Source organism: Camelus ferus, chromosome 2 (assembly GCF_009834535.1).
Source record: "Camelus ferus isolate YT-003-E chromosome 2, BCGSAC_Cfer_1.0, whole genome shotgun sequence".
Taxonomy (NCBI): domain Eukaryota; kingdom Metazoa; phylum Chordata; class Mammalia; order Artiodactyla; family Camelidae; genus Camelus; species Camelus ferus.
In genome coordinates, this window is record NC_045697.1 from 99,722,150 (window position 1) to 99,739,568 (window position 17,419).

The following is a 17,419-nucleotide window of genomic DNA, read 5'->3' on the forward strand; positions in this document are numbered from 1 at the left end:
CCTGTGACCCTGACTCCTACGCCCTTCAAAGAATCATGCTGTCTTACTAAAACAGAACACCTTTTACGTTCTCAGAGCCCAGTGATTAGTCTTGATTTTAAAGCAGATTATTTTATAAAAATTCAGTAGAACATGTACTCAGCTGAAATGACTGACAGTGGTAGATTCATGTATAGAGAATCACAGAAACTCAAAATCAAAAAGGTTCGAGTGGAGGGGCTTAGAGATAACTCACTCAGGAAACCTTTCAGATCTTAAGGCAGGCACAGTACTAAGGACTGGACTGTCTGACACAACCAAACCATCAAAGGGAACCATCCAGTCTAACTCACTGGTAGTGTTACTTGGTAAATTCCTCAATGTCATTTTATAGAATATTAGAGAAGCAGAATTAACTTCATGCCAGTCCCTCATCTAAAGACACAAGGGTGTATGGTAATTCATCCCCCTCAGCCTTACGGTCAATATCAAATCTTTGGATCCTCTACAGTATATAGCTCATAATGAACACTACATGAAACTTTTGAACTAGGAAATGAAGAAGTAAATGAACACATATACATTAAGCCAGAACTGGAACCCAGGTTCCCTCTTCTTCAAACCAATGCTTGTTGCACTGCTGACAGACCAGGGTTTCCAAACCACTCATCTGCGTATTAATATTGCAATTTTTTTTTGCCACATTAAGTTAACCATTCACTTAACGTTACTTTTGAACTTAGCTTCTTGTTCTAAGCAACAACATCTGCAAACTGAGCGTTAGCTGTATTATTCATATTTTTATTATGATAAAATGTATAACTATTTTTAAAAGCTCATAATGTTCAACCAGAGGTATAAGCACCAATCTTTGAGGAACATCGATTAAGACAATACTTTGTCTAGAGAAAAATAAGCATCAAGACCCTGCAGAGTCATTCTTCATTATTTTCAATTTTGTCAAAATCTTCAAAGCTTGATTCCATGGAGACCTGGAAATCCTTCTGAGTTTTCATTTGAGAAACACTAAAAATACACTAGTAATTTCTTACATTTTGTCTATTGAACAAACGAATGAAAATGATTCTGCTCAAATTAGCCAATGATTAGTTATTATCAAAAAACTGTAATCTTTAGAAAAGTAAACAGGCACAACTTAATTCACCAAATAGCAGTGTAGTATACTATTGAGTCTAGTTTTGAAATCAAGTTTCAACAGGCAGAATATATTCTTCACTCACCAAATTCAGGACAATATTCACTCTCCAATGAATTCAATAACCTTTCAAGGGAAAAAAAATAAGTAAAAAGGAAAAAGTGAGTTCTTTTTTAGGAATGAGACGAAACATATTTTGCAAATTAATGAGCATGGAAGTATGAGAGAATGCACCTGGTTACACTTGAAAGTTATCAAAATGTCTCCAGTTAGCATATTTCACTTTAAAATATCCACAGTATGTTTAGAACCCTCTAATTACTGAAAACAAGCTCAAAGTTTTTATTTCTTGATGAGAGAATGTCAGACTAGAACATCAAAATGATCTTGGAAGTTCGCTATTATTTATCATTTCTTCCTCATAGACTACTTTGCCTTGTAACAATGGTGTTCAATTTGGAGTTTTCCATTCTCTATGATGAATATTTAAATTTGTGCTTTTATTTAGATGGTTTATAATATTAATATATGCACATTCCAGAGCACATGAATGTCCATTTTATAATCAAATATTTCTATGCAATTTCAGTGTTTCCTATTTGTACTAGTATGTTTTCCTTATTCAGAAGAAGGGAATTTTTGTGGCTATTTTTAAACCATTTTTTATTGAAAAATGTAATGCAAATATGGAATACTGTATAAAGTAAATAAACAGTTTACTGAATGTTCACTTCATGCCGAGTGTGCCAAAGTTTCTGCTCCCTTTCAATATTCACTTGGGTTTATTGTCCTTTCTTGTCACCTTTTTGCCATTTCAAGAATTTTTTTCTATTCAAGGACACATCTTAATTATCAGCAACACTGTTCATCCAATTTGCAAAATTTTGTGAATAATATGTTGCTTTTAATGTTATGGTTACCTTTTTGTATGTTATCTTTTTCAGATAGTTTGTCTAAAGATTTTCTTTAAAGTTTAAATTCTCTAGCAAGATACATGTTTGATTCTGAATTTTTAAAAAGGTGAATGCTCTAAAATTACCATATCCTACTTAATGGCAATCATTTTCTTGCACTTTAAAGGTAGTTTTATCATTCAAGGGTGCATCCAAAATAAGCCATAGGTTCTTTTGATCTGTTTTTAAAAATACATTTTGTGTCTTTTAATCTATAGATCTTCTTTCCATCCTTTTTATGCCCAGTGCACTTTATTTGGGAAAGAAAGGGGCTTTACTTTTGTTGTTGTTTGTTCTTGTCCTGGTGTTGTTTTGTTCTGTTGTCAGATTTTGCTAATTTTATCCAGATGGTAGATTTAACATATTTCTCAGTCCTCTCTATTTCCTGTTAAATTGCTAGTTTATGGGCGTGATCAGGTCAGGCTGCTTTCTGTTGTTGTTGCTGTTTTTCTGAAAGACCTTTATAGGTAGTGGTGCATTCTTTTGTCATCAGACAGTAAATGCTATCTGCTTAGTTCTCTGTGTGATGTTGGCGACATTGGTGCCCAGAGTCCAGATCAGCATTTCTCAACAGTCTTCCATTATGCTCCACCTTCAGAGCTTTTTAGACATTATTTTCCTAATCACCCTTTCCCCTTAGGAAACTGTCTTTTGCCAAATTTGAAAAACCATTAATTCTTCAAATATTTTTCAGTACCATACTCTTTTTCCTTTCCTTCTGGGATTCTGATGACACAAATGCTAGATCTTTTTTGTTATCCCTTCCTCCTGAGTTTACTTTTTTTTATTCCATTTCTACCATATTTTTTTTCCGTGTTGGAAGATTGGATAACTTCTACTGAGGTATCCTCAAGTTAACTAATTCCCCTTTCCTTGCCATTCTGCTGTTGAGTCTTTGCAGACAGTTTTAAATTTCAGTTCTTTTATTTTTTAGTTATAAAATTTCCATTTGGTTCTTATTTATAGCCTCTATTATGTTGCTTCTACTTTCAATTATAACTTCTGTTTCAGGATTTTTCATAATTGCTTGTTCAAGTATTTTAAAATATCTGCTTAAAATCTTTTCCATACAATTTCAACATTTGTGACATCTCAGAGTTGCTGTGTTGATTGTTATTCTCATGTGAATTGAGATGTTCGTGATTCTTCATAAGTTGAAAAACTGTGGTTGGGATCCTGGACATTTCGACTATTACATTAGGGGTCCCTGGGTCTTGTTTAAGCCCTATGAAGAATGTCGATTTTGTTTTAGTAGGAACTTCAGTTGGTTAGGTTGAGGATGCAGGTTCTAACCCACTTTCTTTGGGCTGCAGTTCCAAGTCAATTTTTAAAGTCTTTGCAGTGCTTTATTTTCATTTAATTCTAACAATCCTAATAACAATTAAATAAAGTAGGTATTATGATACTCATTTCCCAGGTAAAAAAGATAGGTTTAAATTCAGTCTGTCACTAGCTATCTGCTATGGAACAAGACACTCTTTGAGCCTTGATTTCCTCGTCTGTAAGATGCGATTGATAATACCTAGATCACTGGATTGTTTGAGGACTGAGTAAAATATCACATGTAGCTTACCTAGCATATTGCAAATCTTAAAGAAATCCTGGGTAGTCTTCTCATTAAAGGAAAAAAAACAGTTTTATTGAGGAAAAATAATACATAATGAAATACACACATTTTAAGTTACAGGAGATGACTTTTGGCAATTGGATACACTGTGTAACCACCCCACCAATCAAGATATTATAGAACATCTCCAGTGTAGATCCTTTGTATTTCCATACAAATTTTAGAATCAGCTTGAGAACATAATCCCTGAAGAAATGAAACTCCTGGGGCCAGAATCACAACGGCCCAGGCTCTCTGCCTAGGGGCAAATGTTAGATTTGATTTCCTAGTAATTTATTAAGGACGTTTGTATCTATGTTCAGTTTTATGTTTTTTAATGTCTTTGTCTAGTTTTGGCATCAGGGTAATGCTGTTCTCAAAATGAGTTGGAAAGTGTTCTTTCCTGTTTTATTTTCTGAAGAGTTTGTGGAGAACTGATAAAATTTCTTAAAATATACGGAAGAATTTACCAGTGAAATCATTCAGATCTGGAGCATTCTTTGTGGGAAAGGTAATCTAGTAATGACATTTTAAAATAGATATAGAGCTATTCGTAACATCTAGTCTTCTTGAGCGAATTTTTAATTTTTTTTCTTTCAAGGGATTTGTTCATTTCATCTAAATTTTCAAATTTATTGGCTAAGGTTGTTCATAATATTCCCTTAATTGCCTTTTAATGTCTACAGATTCTCTAAAGATGTCCCCTCTTTCATTCTTGCTACCTGTATTTTACGGTGTCTTTTATTTTTTTTCCTAGACAAGCCTGCCTAGAGCCTTTAATTTTATTGTTCCTTAAAAAAACAAAAGACAAAAAAGCACCTTTTGATGTCATTGATTTTTTCTATTGTTTTAAAGCTTTTCAGTATAATTAATTTTTGCTCTATATTATATTATTTCCTTTCATTTGCTTGCTTTGAGTTAATTTGTTCTTCTTTTCCTAATTTCTTAAAGTGAACATGTAGATTCTTATTTTGTTTTCTCATATAAGCAATTAATGGTAAAGAAATTTCTGTAAGCATTGCTTCTATTGCATCCCACAAATTTTGACATGTTAACATTTTAAGTTAATTTAAAATATTTTCTAATTTCTCTTGTGACCCATAGTTTGTTTAGAAGCATGTAATTTAACTTCCAACTACCTGGGTTTTACAAATATCTTTTTGTTATTGAATTCTAGTTTAATTCCTTTGTGGGCAGAGAAAATATTTTCTTATGACTTCGATCATTTAAAATTTGATGATGCTGTTTTATGATAGAATATGGTCCACTTTGGTGAACATTCCATGTGCACTTGAAAAGAAGCCATGTCCTCCAGCTATTGGGTGGAATTTTCTATAAATGTCAAATAGGTCAAATATGTTGATAGAACTTTCCATACAGATCTTCTCTATCAATAGTTTCCACATTTGCCTGTACTCTGTTGAAATTATCTTTGTATTTTCCAAAAATATTAATGCCAGTATCCCACCCTAGAGATTGTGATTTAATAAGTCTGGGATGTAGCCTGTTCTTTGGCGTTATTAGGAGATTCCCAGGTGATTCTCATGTGAAGGCAAGCAAGGGACCTGGGTTTTGTATCCTTACAGATTTTCTGTATACTTGTGTTACAAATTACAGTGAGGGGAGTGATGAACTTTCCAACTAGAGTTGTGGGCTAGTTTCTTTTTATCTCAGTTCCATCAGTTTTTGCTTCAGTGCCATTTGGTAGCACTGTTAGGATTCTGCATCTTCTTAATGAACTGGCTCCTTTATCTTGTTTTAATATCAATTCCTCTGATCACTAGTGAAGGTAAACAGTAAAGAAATCTGTCTGGCCATTTTTCCTCCTCTGTGAGTTGCCTGTTTATGTTATTTGAACTTTTATCTTTCTCAGAATTCCTTATATTCTCAGAGCTTTACTATATTCTCCCAGTCTGTACATTGTTTTTAACCTGATTTAAACTGTCTTCTCTTCTGTTTATAAAACTTAGAACTCTTCTGTGTATAAAATAATCAAAATTTAAAATCTTTTCCTTAATGAATGGCACTGTTTTGTCTGATTTAACAAATTCTTCCCCATGGTGATGTCACAAAGACATCTGTTTTTTTCTCCCTAGAATTTTAGTTTTGTTTTTCACACTTCACATTTACTTCATTTGGAGTTTAATTTTACTTGTGGTGTGAGATGAGGATCTAATTTCATATTTTTATATAAATAGCTAACTTAACTAAAACCACCATGATTTGTCTTTTCTATAGAAACAAAGTTTCTATTAACAAAGTTATTGTACCAGTTTTACTCCCAAGAATAATGAATAACAATTCTGTCCCACAACCTCACCAACATTTCTTTCTTACCAGACACCCTTATTGTATACCAACTTCCAGGTACAGCTTCTCTCTAACTTTCTTTTTGTCTATTTTTGTGTTAATATCACATTTTTAAAAGTTGCTTTTTAAAATAGAATTACCGTATGACCTAGCAATTCCATTTCTGGATACATACCCAAAAGAATTGAAAGCAGAGTCTCCAAGAGATATTTGCACAGACCATGTTTATAGCAGCAGTCATAATAGCAAAAAGCAAAAAGCAACTCAAGTGTCCACTGAATGCTGAATGGCTAAACTGTGGTATGTCATATAATGGAATAACATTCAGCCTTTAAAAAAAAGAAGAAATTCTGATACATGCTACAACATGTATAAACTTTGAGGATGTTATGCACAGTGAAATACGTTAGCCACAAAAGACAAATATGTATGATTCTACTTAAACGAGGTACCTAAAATAGTCAAATTGATAGAGACAAAGAGTGGTGGTTGCCAGGGACTGTTAGTAGAGGTGAACTGGGAGTTGTTTAATGGGGAAAGAGTTTCAGTTTTGCAAGATGAAAAGAGTTCTGGGGACTGGTTGCACAACAATGAGAATATATTTAACACTACTGAACTGTACACTTTAAAACAGTTTAAGTGGCAGATCTTTTATGTGTATTTTACTCTATTTAAAACTAAAAGAAAAAACCCACCCCAAACCTTCTAGGAAAAAAAGCTGCTTTTTAATACTTCTAGTCTTTGGTATTCTGCAGCTTCACCATGATGTGTCCCTTTATGGAATTCCTTATTCTAATCCTGCTCAAGAATAAGTGCTTCTTGAAGCTAATTCAAATGTTCTAAAACCCTGACAAATTCTTGGCTATTACTCTTTGAATCCTGCTCACACCCATTCTCTCTAGTCTCTCTTTTTGACACTATTAGATTTATGTTGGCTCTTATTTTCCATTTATTTAGCTCCTGCACTACTGTCTAGCAAATGTCCTCATACTGTGTAATTTAGCTCCAAATATGTAGTTCTCAAACACTGAAACAAAGTTTTAAAAATATTCCTTAAAAGAAGTAAGACCCTATGTCAGGAAACTGCTAGAAGTAAAAAGTCAAGAAACAGAGACATAGGGCTCACCTCTACAACTTGGGAGAGTGTGCCAAAGCCAAAACAATAACAAATATTAAAAACAAACAGGATGCTGCTTTGTGTAAAGTGCTAGGTAACTGTGAAAGATATCAAGCAAGATTACATTACATCCCAAAGCCTGACACATAGCATTTCACACTGTGCCTATGGCCTCGAGCAGGACATTAATTTACTTTTAAGCCTCTTTCTGTGGGTTGCTGTGAGGAACGAACGGGTTAAAGTGAACAAAAGCACTATATACTGAAGTAGTATTAAGGTATTTTCTCAATTCTAAAATATTATGAAATGGTCAGGAGCACTATGGATTTTATAATAGTTTGGGGAAGATGCGGAGAGGTATACTTCCTTAGAGGTACACTTACGGGTTTTCCAATTTGGGAAATTAAAAATAGGGAAAAGTCTGCTTTCAGAATTGAAGAACCACTGTACATTCCCTGTTATTACGTCCACACATGCCCTTTTCTTGAATTTGTTTCTCGTTCAGCGTTCAGTTTTACCAACCTCCTTCCTGTCAGCCGTCAGAATTTTCCAGACTGGATTTCTGACTCCATTTTCAGGGTCCTCCTGAGACTGAAGAGCTGCTTCTCGCGGACTGGCTTTCCCGCGCTTAATTTAGCTTCTGAACTGTCATTCGCTGTTGCTCTTCCCGGAACCGCCCACAACGGCCTCAATCCTGATTGGATGCCAGTTTCCTTTTGTTATGGCAAAAGGTGGATCCCGGGGCTTGAGATAGGACGATTGGGACATAGGGCAGCTAATGCGCATGCGTGCCTCCTTGAGTGGTGATTGGCTGGCGGCGGGCGGGACGGGGCGGGACTCCCATCTCGGCGCACGCTCTGTGGGCGGAGAGGACGGGGCTGCCGGTGCCCGTTGGTCCAAGAGTCGGGGCTTGAGGCGTCCTCCTGTTCCCTCCCCCTGCCGGCGTCTGAAACGGCAGGTGAGAGGAGTCATGGGCCGCGGAGGGCCTGGCTCCCGGCGACTGGAGTTGTGGCCTCGGTACCGCCGAAAGCCGGGAGGGAGGGGCGGGCTGGACGCGGCCCAGCGCTTCGGGGACCGGGGAAGAGCGTCCCCGGGCCTGGGCATTTGGTGGGCGGCTGAGGCCTGGCTCTCTGCAGAACCCCTGCGCAACCTCTTTTTCTCATCTTCTCTTCATTGGCCCAGAGGTTCCTTTGGGGAAGGTCGTCCGCGGTCCCTGGCAGGACCTCCTGCCGCCTTCACCCCGCAGCGCCTGAGCCGAAGGCCTCAGTCCAGCTGCCCGCCCTGAAATGGGGCTGCGGGAGGGGCTTTCGGGTGGGATGGGCCCTGGCACGCCTGGACTCGCCCGTGGCTGCTTTGCCGAGAACTCGGAGATGCGGGGAGAGGACGCCGAGGCGGGGGTGGGGGGGGAAGCGAGTGAGCGGTAAAACAAGGGCTGGCGACATCTTTCCAGGCGCTGAAAGCAGTCCGGGTCAGTTTCTTCAATGGGCATATCTCAGAGTTCCTCCTGGACAATTTTCAGGGTTAGGATTAGAAAGGAGAAAGAGGACACATTCCTGAAAGGCAGGACTTTTGCTGTTCAACGTATTGATTCCAGTACTATGACGTAATATTAAGAACAGATGTGGTGCTATGTTCTCAACACTGTATCTACCTGAGGTTCCAAAGATATGCCTATATATTCTGTGCCTGTACGAACCCATTGATTAAACTCAATATAGCTAGCCACTCTGGGGATCTAGTTTCTGATCAAATTCTTGTTTGGCCAAACATTTCTTAATCTTACGGAATTTAAACTGGGATTTATCTAACCAGGACAAGTCAGAATTTGAGGAACCTGAACAAACCATGTTGAAGTTTGATGCGGCTTGAAGGGAATGAAGTTTACCTTCAGTTGCTTAGATAGTAGAAATATCAAAGGAATTTGGTATCAGGGGTTGCAAAATGTTTGACAAACTTAGATTAGGATCATATTCAAGTATCTTCCATTGCATAATGGAAAAAGCAGGGATTTTATAGGTAGACCTGAGTTCAAATTCTTGGTACAAACTTTGCCTGTGAAATCTAAGGCAAAATACATAACCTGTCTGAGATACAGCGTCTCCATTTGTAAGTTGTAATGTCCTGTTGATTTGATAAACTAATAATGTATGCAAAGCATTTAGTATATTAATGCATAGTGGTATTATTTTAGTAGTATTACTAGTTCACTAATAGGTAGATGACAGATGATGAAAATTAGTATTAGATGCAGAAAAGTTGGGTGGTTGAGATTGGATGGGTATCAGGGAAAAGTCTCAAAATCTCAGTCTTGACTCTGATCTTGGGTAAGCCATTATCATCGTGGCCTTGGTTTATTTGTAAAATTGAAGCAGTTAGACTAGGTGATTTTTCTAAAATTCTTATGACCTTAATTACAGCTAAAAAGTAGAGAAGATAAGAGCTAATACTATAAAACACCTACTGTGTACTGTTGCAAGCACATTATGGATATCAGCTCGTAAAATTCTCACAACAAAACTATAAGGTATGTACTATTACTATCCTCACTTTACAGATGAGGAAACTGAGGCAAAGATGTTAACTAACCTTACCTAAAATTCTAGAGCTTATAAACAGCAGAGCTAGGGTTTGAATCCAGGTAATCTAAATCCATGTTCTTAATCACTGTGCTAAACTGCGTCTTCTGAAGAAGGATGTTGTGGTACTGCTGGGGGTACTAGCAAAGTAGGTGGATGTGTATTTGGTAATACAAATGATAATCTCTGATCAGTTGGGTGTGTGCCACACTTCCTGATCCTTGCTGTCTCCATTCTTCTGCTTCTTGGACTTAAATTATCAAAGTAAGTCTAGATTCTCTTCCACTGACCAAGGCTAGATGAAGAAGATAGTTGCCAAAATTGACTGATTTTTGAGAAAAGTTTTATGATATCTGACCTCAGCTTTGGTCAGAGTTGAAGAATATCAGACAACCATATCTATTTCAGAACTCAGGCCGATTTTGGATAAATAGATCAATCTTAGCATCCTAAGTTTATTTCAGTGTTCCCACACTTGAGATATTTTGGTCTGGATTCTCTCTCTTTTTATGTCATATTTGCTTTTATGTGTAGGAGCAGGAGTTGAAAATGAACTCTTAAGAGCACATATGACGTAGAAGTGGTTTGATAGCAACTGTAGTTTGAGAAAAAATTTTATAGTTGAAAAATTCAATCTTACATGGAGTGCACGTTCTGACATAGTACTGTGCTAACGTAGGCATTGCAGAGTATGAAGATTGATCCTATTTTGAAGAAAGTAAAATCCGTGGCTCAAATATTTTGACATAAAGAGCTCAACAAACCTTTTGATCACATATATAAAATAAACCAGTTTATTACTCTAAATTTCCTGAAACTCTTAGAATATATTCAAGAGCAGCATTTTCAGGTCAGTCTATTTTATCACACCACAACAGGAAAAAATTGTCTTTTATCATTGTTGTGCAGAGGCAGCTGGTAGTGCTCGGGTCTACTTTAGTGAAGGGTATTGCCCTTTTGCACAGGGCTGCCATGCTAGTTAGGCAGGTTTTGCACTGTTCAACCATTAGCGTGTAATCTTATGTGTGTAACTATGTGTGAGTAGTCCTCTCTCGGGTTGCGTGGTGTATCCTATAGCACTGTCCTCGCACCATGCTCTTCCACCCCAACCTTGAATGTATTTTTCTAAGAGTAATTTTTCCTCTAATAAGCTCCCTTCACCCTGTTTTACTGTGGTTTTTTTTTCCTTTTATTTTTTTCAGATGAATTCAAACTGTTGATAAGCCATGCATAAATTGTCTATTGTTCTGGTTATATGTGGCCAAAACTTCAGAAACTGGCTTCTCTTTCCTTACCTACTATATTGGTTAATCTGGAACACTTCACTTTTGTAGAAGACTTTTTGGTTCAATTTTAGTGTTAGCTAAAACACAGGCAAAAGAAGTATAACCCATCCCTATACTCGATCTAATTTCAAAATCAAGTGCATAGATTTTGTCGTTTTCTGTTGCTTTAGCTTGAATATTATATAACCCTTCTTAGCTGTCATGAAAATTCTGTTTCCTCTGTAGTCTTCAAAACACTGTATAAATAGAAATTTGAAGCATTTAATATATAGGCTTACCCCACTATCTGAAAGTGTTTCTGTGAAACCTTTTATAAGCCAATTGGTGTAAAGTGAAGAAGCAATTATCTTAAGACATATCTTGTGAACAGATGCACAAAATAGAGATAAAAGCACAGGAGCTTACAGACACAGTTCAAAGCTATGGTGGCTTGATGCTGAGATGCTGTGTGTTTTCAGGGAAGGAGCTTGGTGGTATCACTCTCACTGCTCAGAGTGAACGCTGCCTCTATTATAGCTTGCTGCAAAACAAACACCGAATGCTATTTTTGCTTTTTGCCATTTTTCATGAAAGCGAAAATCTGCTTCAGACTTTTGTTTAGCAAAAACAGGTACTCATGTAGGTCTTTCATACAAATGAAGTGGCATAAAGTGAACTTTCAAAAAATGGGGGATACCTGTATTATGTAGCAGAGTAAATAGCCAAGTTGAAGTCTACTGTTGCTGAGTATTCCCAAGATCACTTACTTTTGCTTTTGGTTGTTACCTCTTATTCTTCCCAGACTTTAGCCAGATCAGTAGTTGAAGGGGTATGAAAATGCTCTTCTCTTGGGGAAGTGCCAAATAAAGTTTTCACTGCTAACACTCTTCCTCTTCAATTATAAAGATACATTATTTGAATGCAGAGGAATTTTTGAAGTGTAGTTTTCAAATACTACACAGGGTTGAAGAACTTCTGAAAAAATTTTCATAATCAGTGTATTTGGATTTATGTAGATGTGTGTGTGTATATGTACACACATATTTACACAGTTGACCCTTGAACAACAAGGGGGTTAGGAGCTCCGACTCTTTGCATAGTTGAAAATCCACATATAACTTTACAGTTGGCCTTACATATGCGCAGTCCACAACTGCAGACTGAACTAACTGCAGGTCGTGTAGTACTGTAGTAGTACTTACTGAAAAAAATTCTAGTTCAAACCTGTGCTGTTCAGCGGTCAACTCTGCATCTATATCTTCCTTTCTTTCTTTCCTTTCTTTCTATCCATCCATCCACCCATCTACCTACCTACCTACTTAAAACTTTCTCTGAAGTACAAAGAACCTGAGAATTAAAACCATGTGAAAAAGATATGAGGGAGAGCAGTGCTTATGCTGGATCAGTGGAAAGATGCCAGAATACTTGAGGTAGATTTATTAAGCGTTATTTTTATACTGTTTGTAGCTAGTAATTCTTTAATAATGCTATGTGTAAAGGAAGTTTAATATCTTTCTTTTTTAGACTGATATCTTCACCAAGATGTAGTTTATACCTGTGTACAGAGCATTCTGTTCCCATGTTCACACTAGTATCTGAAGTGTCACACAGTTATATTAACTGAAACTGTGAGGTAGTACACACTGATCACTGTTTTGATTGTGATTATAGTTCTAGTAGTAGACGTTTTTGTTCAATAGGTTTGGGTTCTACTGTTCAGCATTTGGAGGCATAACAATGCCTTGGATATAGTAGATGTTCAATAAATACTTGTTGAAAGAGTAACAAAACTGACAGGTCTAAGTTCCTTCAGTGAGTAGATTAGATTGGTTAACAAATCTGTTTTCAGTAATAATCTGGTAGCATTATTTATAAATTTTGAGCACATTGCATGTGAATGAATGTTAGCTATAGAGCAGGACATGTTTCACAAGAATTTTGTGCTCTAATATTTTGGAGCCTTTTATAGAAACAAAATGTTAATATTTATTTACTTATTTATATCCTAATTAATCTGTTTTAACCATAACCAGGAGGTGACAATGGACGTGTTTTCATTTAATCCATATTAGTGTTTCAGATACCTAGTATTTTTCTTTAGAATTTTATGTTTAAAAAGTATTAATTGCTATATATAAAACAATGCTTTAATAATGAAGACTATTTTAAGAGATGTCTTCCTTGCTACCATCACATAATGATGTTAGATTTTTTCATTTTGCTGTATTCTCTTTATCCATGCTTATATTTCAAATAATTTACATTAGTGTTATTATAGTCATCATAATTATTTTTAGTAGCCACTCTATTAGAAATGGCAACTACAATTAACCAGACTCCGAATGGACAGTTTGTTGTTTCCAATTTACTGGGTTATAAATAAGGTTGAAGTAAAGATTTTTATGGATATAATTTTTTCCTTCATAATTTTCCTTGGGCTACATTTCCAAGAGTAAAATTGCTTTGTAAAAAATATTTAAATGTTTTTATGAATCTTGTTTATTACTGCACTGCCTTCCAAAAAGATTACATGTTTATAATTTGTATCCAATATTTTGTGTTTGCTTTTCCATAATTTTTCTAGCATTGACCATTATCTTCTTTTAGAGAAATATTTTGAGAAATATACAGTGGTATTTTACTATGCATTTCTTTGATTACCAAGAAAATCAACATTTCCTCTTGTTTACTGAATACTTCTCTTTGTAAACTATTTGTACATATTCTTTGCTTATTTACCCACTGAGTATTTTATTCTTAGACACAGTAAAGTATGCGAAAAGGGTCCAACTGGGTCATTTAATTTTCTTTTGAAAAACAAGCTTATATTTCATTGCTATGTATGCCTGTGTTTCTGACTTTCTTATTGCAGACCATTTATCAAGAATTTTGTATCCAAGGCCCAAGATGATGAATGCTGACATGGATGGTATGTTCTTTGTTTTCCTTTCTGTATGTTCCTGGTTTTGTGGAACATACACTGCTTTATTAAGCAATGGAAAGAACAGAGAAGCAATATTTAGAAGGCTTGGATCTTGTGCAATTTACCTATTTATAATCCCATATAGTTCTAGAAAGGATATAAGGCAACTTCCATTCCTTAACTGTGAGATGTTGGCAAAACATTTTGCCTTCACCTTGGTGTCCTTATCTGCAATGTGGGATATAACCTTTTACTTCATAGGGCTCTTGTATAAGTCTAATAAGATAATGAATGTAAAACATTTTACAGATTTTTAAGTGCTATACTACGCAAATGGTAGCTAATGTTAATTAATAGTAAATCTGAACCTTTTTATTACAGCAGTTGATGCTGAAAATCAGGTGGAACTGGAGGAAAAAACACGACTTATTAATCAAGTGTTGGAACTCCAACACACACTTGAAGGTTAGCTTGTATTTTGTAGTTTTCTTGACTAACATCCAGGTAATTGAAATTGTAAGCATTTATGTTGCTAAATTTTGTGTTTTACTGTGCACAGTTTTTAAAAGTATAAACTTCAAGTCTACTTCAATAGTTTTTTTCCCCTCCTGCCAGTAGCTTTGGCTGGTCAGTTTAAAGAACAGAGATGTTTCAATAAGAAAGTCAGTGTTCTTATGCTTCCCTCTTTAAGGTCTGACCTAATATGAGAGCCCTTTTAAGTCCCCTCACTGTTATACTAAGTCCACTTTAATAAAGCTTATATGAAAGTAAGAATAGCACATTAGCCTCAAAAATGAAAAGGGAATTGATCTGAGTTTTTTCATTTTCTGAATGTCTCGCATTAAATTAATTCTACCACTGAAATATACTTTGGTTTTTAAGGAAATTAAGGGATTGTGGTTTGCTTTGTTTGTTTTTGAAATCAGATTGAACAGATCATGTCACTCCAGTAGCTTCCCGTTTCACAGTTAATGAAAGCCAGGTTACTCTGTAGAAGTCTCTTACTTTCCTTTTACTTTCAGACTCCAGTCACACTCTCTGACTCATACATCCTGCCTCAGACACTCCAACCTCCTTGCTATTCTTTCATTAAGCCTCTAACTCAGAGTCTTGGCAGTTGCTGTTCCCTGTGCTTGAATCTTTTCCCTTGATCATTTGCGTGTCAGTATGGCTCATTCCCTCACTTCCTTTAGATCTCTGGTGAAATTTCCTTAATCAAAATAGCTATCCCTGACTATACTATATAAAAGAACAGCTTTCCTTTTGCTTCCTATGACCCTTACCTTTCTTGTTTTTTCTCCTGATCCCTTACACGCCCTGAGCCCCATTAATGCACCTGTGCCCACATGCACATTAAATGTAAACTCTGAAAGGGCAGGGACCTTTCTTTTTTGTTACTATTGCCTCTAGACCAGTGCCTGTTACAGGCACTTAATACTTACTGAATGACTTAGAAGGCAGCCAATCCTTACTGAATGGAGGTAATATCTTTTTTTATCATCAAGAACTGCTATTTTGAATTTCTTGCTAATGTGAAAATACATAATGATCAGTTGGAAACTGACTGCCTATATCCAGTATGTGAATTCAGTTATGTTCACCTACTACATTTTCTTAAACATTTCTGTAAAGACATTATGGTTTTATGATGGTAAGATATGGACCAAAATTCACATTTTTAAAACTGTATTTTTAAAAATAACCATTTTAAGAATTAACTACTTAACAAAAATGCTGTTTACAAAGAATAACATTTAATCTAATGTGACATCTCTTTGTAGGAATTTTGACTATTGATTGGTACTCAGTTCACTTTGTTTAACTTCTAAATTAGCCTGAATTTAAAAGCAGAAAATTTAAGGACTGTGGTATTTCTTTTAAGAATGAATCTTAATAAGCACTTTATAATGTGGCATCATTGCCATCATTTTATTGATAATACGCTTTTTTATTTTTAATATAGATCTCTCTGCAAGAGTAGATGCAGTTAAGGAAGAAAATCTGAAGCTAAAATCAGAAAACCAAGTTCTTGGACAATATATAGAAAACCTCATGTCAGCTTCTAGTGTTTTTCAAACAACTGACACAAAAAGCAAAAGAAAGTAAGGGATTATCCCTTATGTTTTATGGAATTGCTGCTGATCATTTTTTTCTTTAAAACTTGGATAGATTCCAGACGTTATAATACTTTTGTTTGTGGCTTCACTGAGTATTTATGAAGATAATGTCAGATCTAGGCAAAATTAAGAGCATAACAGAAAACTCCCATGAGTTTGTGTATTATGTTAGTCTATGAAAACGTGCAAATGTGCTGTAGAGACTTTATAATTAGAAATGCATATATTTATGAAACTTGAAAATGAATGTTTTATCATATTTGCTTTGACTTACAGGTTTAGCACTGACTTTATTATAGGCATAGTTAGAGATACAAGAAAATAACCACCGTGTTGTGAAAAAGTGACCAAAATCATGTACTGAGTGCACAGCTTTATGTACCCTGTCCACCATTGTGTGCCTCTTCTCCGTTTGCTTTCTTCTCATTTTCCTTCCCCAAGGAAAAAATTGGTTTCACATTTGTAAAAAGTAATTTCTATAGTTAATCATATAGGGAGTAATCTGAACTCTAACTGTAAACTTAACCAAAATAAGATACTTTCTCAGTTAGGGCTTATTTGTTGTATTTAGGAGTAAGATAGGATAGTTGTTTCTCTTTAATCAGTGAAAACGGAGGCTATAAAAATGAAGATTTTTCTTTGAATTGTCAAATGGGGAAGATTTGTTGTTAAAGACTTCCCTTGCACAAAGCTACCCACTTGGTTTTCTGAAAAGATGTGCTCTGGTTGTGTGTGTGTTTGAAATTTTAAAATTTGAGGAAAAATAGAAATAGGGTGTGAAAAGTACTTGGTAAATACTTGTAACGGATTCCAAATGTTTCTACTTCAGATTTGTGTTAATCTCTGGCACAGATTAGATTTGGGAATATATAAGAAAATGGACTGTTTGGCTAACATTATGTAAACAAGACCTGGAAGAGAACAAAGTTTGTTCTCAGGTTTATTTGTAGTACCCAGCAGATCAACTTTGCAAAATCCCTTAAGAGTGTGTTAGTATCAAAATCATGAATAAAATGGGAGAGTTTTACATGTATATTAATTGATGCTTTCTCAGTATTTTATCTCACTACTTAGAATCTTCTGTAAACCCAGCTGCTGGTTTGCAAAGTTTTAGTCATTTAACAGTTTTTTTAAATTTAGTTTGTAGATTCCATTTGGTAAGGAAATGAGTATCACGAGTAATGTTAAAGTGTTAGACAGGAAAAGAGATCCACTAATATAGCTTATGGTTACTAAATTTAGGCTAATCATGAAGTAATCTTATGTTTGTATTGGTATAAGATTTGATGACTTTAGCTGTATGAATATATAATAGTCATACGCAAACATTTTGCATCCCTTTGTGACCTAATTTTCAAACATTTAAAATTGTGTTGCAGTTATGCTTTGCTGTTTAATAAAAAGGCTGTTTCAAAAA

General features: G+C 35.5%; 1 protein-coding gene across 2 annotated transcripts in view; it reads left to right on the forward strand.

The window, feature by feature from the left end:
- Nucleotides 1-17,419, forward strand: part of SCOC (short coiled-coil protein) — a 36,908-nt gene extending 19,489 nt beyond the window's left edge. The window contains exons 2-4 of one of the 2 annotated variants that reach the window (XM_032463881.1): nt 13,835-13,891; nt 14,270-14,350; nt 15,849-17,419. In XM_032463881.1, the coding sequence (XP_032319772.1) occupies nt 13,835-13,891; nt 14,270-14,350; nt 15,849-15,991 (281 nt within the window). In that variant the 3' untranslated portion in view covers nt 15,992-17,419. Of the gene's footprint in view, nt 1-13,834; nt 13,892-14,266; nt 14,351-15,848 lie in introns of both variants that reach the window. The other variant, XM_032463874.1, reaches the window with a different exon arrangement.